The sequence below is a fragment of the Dipteris shenzhenensis genome, chromosome 33, assembly GCF_047967505.1.
Source record: "Dipteris shenzhenensis isolate YYH24624 ecotype China chromosome 33, Dip_SZ_1.0, whole genome shotgun sequence".
NCBI classification, from domain to species: domain Eukaryota; kingdom Viridiplantae; phylum Streptophyta; class Polypodiopsida; order Gleicheniales; family Dipteridaceae; genus Dipteris; species Dipteris shenzhenensis.
Genome location: NC_141628.1, coordinates 19605495 through 19611464, shown reverse-complemented (window position 1 = coordinate 19611464; position 5970 = coordinate 19605495). Strand labels below are relative to the sequence as shown.

General features: G+C 40.6%; 1 protein-coding gene across 1 annotated transcript in view; it reads left to right on the top strand.

Moving 5' to 3' along the window:
* The window catches only part of LOC147879796 (uncharacterized), a 17191-nt gene extending 11436 nt beyond the window's left edge, over positions 1-5755 (top strand). Inside the window, exons 2-5 of the mRNA XM_087371604.1 lie at positions 4691-5058; positions 5190-5261; positions 5344-5508; positions 5601-5755. Of these exons, the coding sequence (XP_087227730.1) occupies positions 4691-5058; positions 5190-5261; positions 5344-5508; positions 5601-5732 (737 nt within the window). The 3' untranslated portion in view covers positions 5733-5755. The remainder of the gene's footprint in view (positions 1-4690; positions 5059-5189; positions 5262-5343; positions 5509-5600) is intronic.
* The last annotated feature ends 215 nt before the right edge of the window (positions 5756-5970 follow it).

Below are 5970 nucleotides of genomic sequence, written 5' to 3'. Positions count from 1 at the left end.
GCTCAAGGAGGATCAAATGGCTCTGATACCATGTTGGAACACTGAAAGGAAAGAGTAGAGTGGACACAAAATCAGAATACTTGCTTATGGAATGAAGAAAAGTGAGGTCCTTAAGTAGGCACCTCATACAAGGTCACTGACATCACTGATGACCTCAGAGCTCCACAATTATCTCCTCAATCTGCTCCTAGATTCTCTCAATCATCCTATGTGGCTCTCCACCACCTAACTGTGCTTGTGGGCACCTAACTGTGCCTCTAGCACTCACACATAGAAACATAAGGTGTGCCTGAGGCATACACCTTGAGATATCCCAACAAGAGAGAGATAGAGAGGGAGAGAGAGAGAAGAGGGAGAGAAAGAGAGACTTGAGATAAACTAAGAGAGAGAATGAGTGGGATGAGGACAGAGAGGGAAACACATAAGAGTTGTTAGAGAGAGAGAGAGATTAAGAGAGAGAATGAGGTGTCTTGACTTTGGCTACAGAGAGAATTAGGAGTCTAGAGAGAGAGAGAGAGAGAGAGAAAGTTCAGAGGAAAGAGAGAGTTTTATATATTTATATGTTTTATATTATACTTTTAAAAAATTATGAAAGAGTGAATTTATGTTTTGTTTTGAAGGTGAGATAATATTTTTATATATATTCATCTTTTAAATTGAAAAATGTTAACTTTTCTATAGATACTTGTTCTTCATTTCTCTCACATGCAGGTTTAGCCTCTACATCAAAACCCCTTCTTTTGCATATTTAAGCCTCTTCTCGGGGGGGTCACTATGTATAAACCCTCTATACCACGTGCGTTCAAGGCATATTTCTAAAATCCCTTATCTGTATAAATTTTTCATTAATAAAATGTACCCCTTTTCTATACAAATCTGTAAATTTTTTCCAAAACTATTTTAAATAATCCCTTAGGTATATTTATTTCTGTAAATTTTAGAAAAAAAAATACCCTTTTGTTGAACTCACGTGATAGGGTTACATATGATGAGTGACCCCCCCGAGAGCCTCTTAAACCCCAGCACATTAAAATGAACACAGAAAAAGAAATTATTTATTGCTTTTCTTCGCTTCGACGGTTGGTTTAGCATAGTTTAGCATAGATTAGATTGCCTTAGAGGAGAGACCATTCTCCAAGTTGCCAATCGAAGCCATGCTCAAATTTTTCTAACTAGTTCCTAATCGTTATCAGTCCCTTCGCTCACATGTGGTTTAACACTCATAACATGCTATTAAATAAGACCTTTTACCATTTACCAAGAAGTTTATTAGTGGGCAGATTGCATGAGCAGATATGAGTGGATAGAGTACATCTACAGATGGGCCAGTTGTCATTTATTGTGACAACATGAGCAGTATACACTTGGCAAATAACCCAGTCTATCATGCTAGAACAAAGCACATTGAGGTGCATTATCACTATGTGTAGGAGAAGGTTTTACTAGGTCTTATTGATCTAGTTTATGTCAACACAGAGGATCAAGTAGCTGACATATTCACGAAGGCACTGGGCACAGAGAAGCTACGCAAGTTCCGAGACCTACTTGGTGTGCAGGAATTGGGATTGAGCTCGAGGGGGAGTGTTGAGATATCGAGCTCCACTCGTGATATGCCAGGGTGACCATTGTGCATTTATGTCACCAACTTGTTAATTGTACATGTAGTTGGTACACCGCCCACGAATAATAGCTGGATGACAGCTATCCTTATGTACTCTAGTTCATGGCTCAGTTAGTATGCCACCTTAGTTAGCTGAGTTTGGTTTGAGACCCACATATAGGGTTCTTCTATTTCTTTGTACTAGAGTTCTTTTGGCTTTCACAACTAAGAAGAGGAAAACTATTTTCAGCCTCCACCTTTGTGTGTATTCCCCCATTGTGTATGTGAGAAAGCCGCAAGTGAGACCCCTTGCCTCTCTCCTAGTATCTTTACAAGTCTTTGGTGCTATATCTCTAGCATGATATTTGGTGCAATGCGCATTATGCTTTGCTCATCCCATTGCTCTATGTCATCAATTGACCACCTCTTCTACTTGCCTATCTCGTATCCATGTGAGTTGTAAATGAGAGATCTCTTTGATACCATTTAGAAATAGAGCTAATGAATGTATGAGTTATGTCATCAGGGACACATGTGGGGTCCCAGTTTGCTTATCCAAACATGTGAAAACCCAATCCCCTAAAATGGATCTAGGGATATAGGCCTCCTCTCTTGGAAGGCATCATATCGCTTCCTCCTTGTTCACCCACTTTCTATGTGGGATACATTTGGTAGTCACATGTGTTTGCTAGACCATTTCTTTAACATGTAATGGTTTCTAATATGTGGTAGGAAGAAAAATGCTCCACCCTTTTTACCTCTCACAGCTCATATTTATAGCTCCCAACAAACCATGCTCTATTAATATCTTCATTAACATGCTCCCACACAATTGTGAACATGTCCATTGTGGATAGTTAACTGCTATGAGAGATGGTCAAAAAGATGTTGATAGTCACTTAGATGAGGACAACTGGGAATCTCTTGAATGTTAGCACAAATAAGAGCTCCTATTCTGAACATTGGAAGTCCATAGTTTTACAACATGAAAATGATCTTATTATTGCACTTAAGGTTTGCAACTTTAAATTTGTGTGTTGTTTAAGCTAAAAGGAGCTCTTATGGCTATGCTTAGACTTTAGAACATGGTGACTACTTTCAATCTTAGCATTATGATGGGCTTGGCTCTATTTTGAAAATTTTGTATTCATAAGTTTTATAAAGCTAGATCAAATGGCCATGGTAAAAGTCGAGATCAATTGTGGAAGAAGCAATTGTCTATAGCTTCTTAGATGAATAAGAGAGTGCATTTATCACAAATAATGCTTCTCAAGCTGGGAAGAAGATGTGTAATTAGTTAAATTAAAGAACAAGGAAACAGAAGCTAGGAAGGAGTTGGAGTTGGGGGGGACTAAGGATAATAACTATGTAAAATTATTTGAAAATGATGACAATCTATAAATGATGGAATGAGACATAAAGACTCGTATCCCTTGAAGTTAAAAGGTTTTCTGAAGGTTAGCTTTGAAGCCCCAATGGGTTGGTATGACCTCAGAGAAGAACCCATCATGTTTGGATTTTTAATATGAGTTACATGGTTTCTGCAGGCCTTATGGACATCAAAAGCCCTGTTAACTTTTTGCATTTTAGTGGAGTAGTATTCATAAGCTTTGCGAAATTAACAATTCTTGAACTCTTTATCTATCTATCTATCTATCTCTATGTATATGTGTGTGTGTGTATATATATAGGTATATGTAAACCATGATCCGACTCTCTCGAGTGACCCAGTACAAAACAACATAAGGTGCCCAAAATGTGGAGAACCACATTCATGAAAGCAAAAGCCCTTGGGCCTACTAAGGGAGTGCTAAATATACGCGAGTGGGACCAACTTAAGTAAATTTTTTAACATAAAGTGCTTGTCACGCCTTCTCAACTCACACACATGAATACCAATAGGATTTTCCATTCCTTCATGAGTAGGGTGAGGCATGTACATCTTTTGGAGTGTTAAAAATATGTTCACCTAGTGTTGTTTTGCACTTTTCATGATGCTAAAAAAATTTATCCCACATTCCCATGGTGTCGTAGTGTTTGGTGGGATGTGGCCCATGATTGAATTTGATAATGATTGAGTTTGTAATGGAGTGTTTACAAGTGCCTAGCGTTTTGTATTGACAAATGAGAAGTAGAAATGCGAAAAAGATTTTATTTCCATAAAAAAGTGCTGGTATATGAGTCATTTTCTAATAATTGAAAACTTCTTACAAGAGAACAATCTTCATTGGGAAAGCAAGGTCATTATGAAATTCATGCATGGTGGGATGTTTTAAGCAAAGAATTTGTGTGAAAAAACCTTCAAGAATTTGGAAGATTTGCAGTTTGATGGACAAACTGTTTTCTGTAAACATTATGCCACTAGGGCATTCACACTATGGCTAGCTCTTCACTAAGAGGGTGCAGTTGACTCGTGTTTCCACTCACGAGGTGAATTTTCACCAGTGTTCATTAAAAACCCGGGTTTAGTGGCGGGTGAATGGAAGAATTTCGATTTTGACGTCAAGAAAAAGAATTAGAGCTCACAAAAACCTGCAATTTTTTGCAAATGTAGTTATAAATTATGCCACAACCTTTAAGTTTATGAAATTGTATCTCAAGTTTGATGAGCTTGGAGGTTTTTTGAATTCTTCCCAGAAAAGTTGAGTGTAATAATGTTTCACCATCTGCTGTCACGCTACGGTCTATAATCTGCCTCGGGAAGATTTCAACGATTATCGATAGCCACTCTATCGGAGTTCATCAACAATTATTATAAGCAGGAGTCGGCAGCTGTCGGCTACGCCAGCGGCTGTTGAATCTTCACGTAATGTTTGGAAAAATACGTCGCATGTGATCGTTCAAGATCACAGCCCGAGCTACAGCCTACAAGTTACAACGCTTATTCTTTGCTACAAAATTCAAATCCCGATTCCCGCATAATCCGTTCGGCTGGATTTCCAATTGTATTCTGATCATATTAAGCTTTCGCGGCGATGAAACCAATGAAAATAATTTATCGATGCCATCATGCGTGGTGTTTTAATGGCTACAGCCTATAGGTTAATATTTACGCCTCGAAGTGCGTGCCCAGTGCTCCGGTTGTTGAAGGACAAATTGACAATGCACTCGAAGAACACGCCAGACTTGCCATCCAACAGGCTCCCACAATTCGCAGCTCTCTTCAGATCGCTGTTACATATCGTGAGGTTTCTGCAGCAGTATCCCGAAATCCTTCGCCCCTTTCGCTGATCCAGATCAAGCATCTCCTGAGAAGTAATTTCAGGTCAAGCACTACGAGCATGTCAGTTCCCTTGTTGTGCGACGGCTCTCCTACCGTCTGCATTTGTGTTTACAAACCGCGGCCTGGCTACTCCATGGAAGATCTACTACGCCAACTACACAACATTATCAGATCTGTAGAGAAGTCCCGCACCTTCAAGTTCGCAATTCTGAGGGGACTCACCAATGGCGACTGGGTAAGTTTCTTTGCTTTTCTTTTGGCAACAGCATGTGCTTCTCGAACTCGATTTGTGGTCGCTGCACTTAACTCCTTGACCAAAGCAGGCGAGCAGGGCTCCGCTAACTGAACGCATGTACCATCGTGTAGGTGGCGGTGTATGCTACTCGAAAAGGAAGGCCGATGGTGGAATCTAGTGAAAGCGTGAGCGAGTTCTTGGAGGTAAGAGCCACTATGCCTGCTTCTAGTTAGGCGTCTTTTCGCCCAGGTACCGTGTAACCGGCTGATGAGCTTTTCCCCACAGATTGATTCTTTGCAACACAGAATTTCTTCAGTGGCCGATACTATTGACTGCAGCCGGTATGCGCTCTCCTGCGGAGAATGTAAAGAGAAGGACTCGATTGCAGAGTTATCGAAGGGAGAAGCAGTCCATTTTCGGTGGATCCAAGCAGATCCCGACCATCAGGAGGTGCTTGCCTACTCCTGTTTGGCGATTCTCAAGGCGTATTTGAACAAGATTGAGGGGTTACGATCCTGTACATTCTATAATTCCTTGGACAGAAGGAAGATTGCAGGGTTGGGCATATGGGAGAATGCACAGGCAGCGTACTCTTTCATAACTGCTCCACAAGGCTCCCCAGCAGAGCCTTTCTGGAAGAGCTTGGGAGCCAAGCTAAGGTATGGGATTTGTGAGGTTGTGTATGTGACGAGCTGATGAAGGCTGGTGCAGCGAGCAGATTCTTTGTACAAAGCTTGCAACTCATGTTTGATGTCATCCTTCAGGCCAACGGGATATTATGATGCTTTTAGGTGATACATGCAGACTGCAAACGACTGCTTATAATTCTGGGAGGGACTTGAAAATGCATAGCACTGAGCAGCTTGTAGAACGATTCTTCATAGCGCAGCATTTTGGAGGGGAGAACTGATA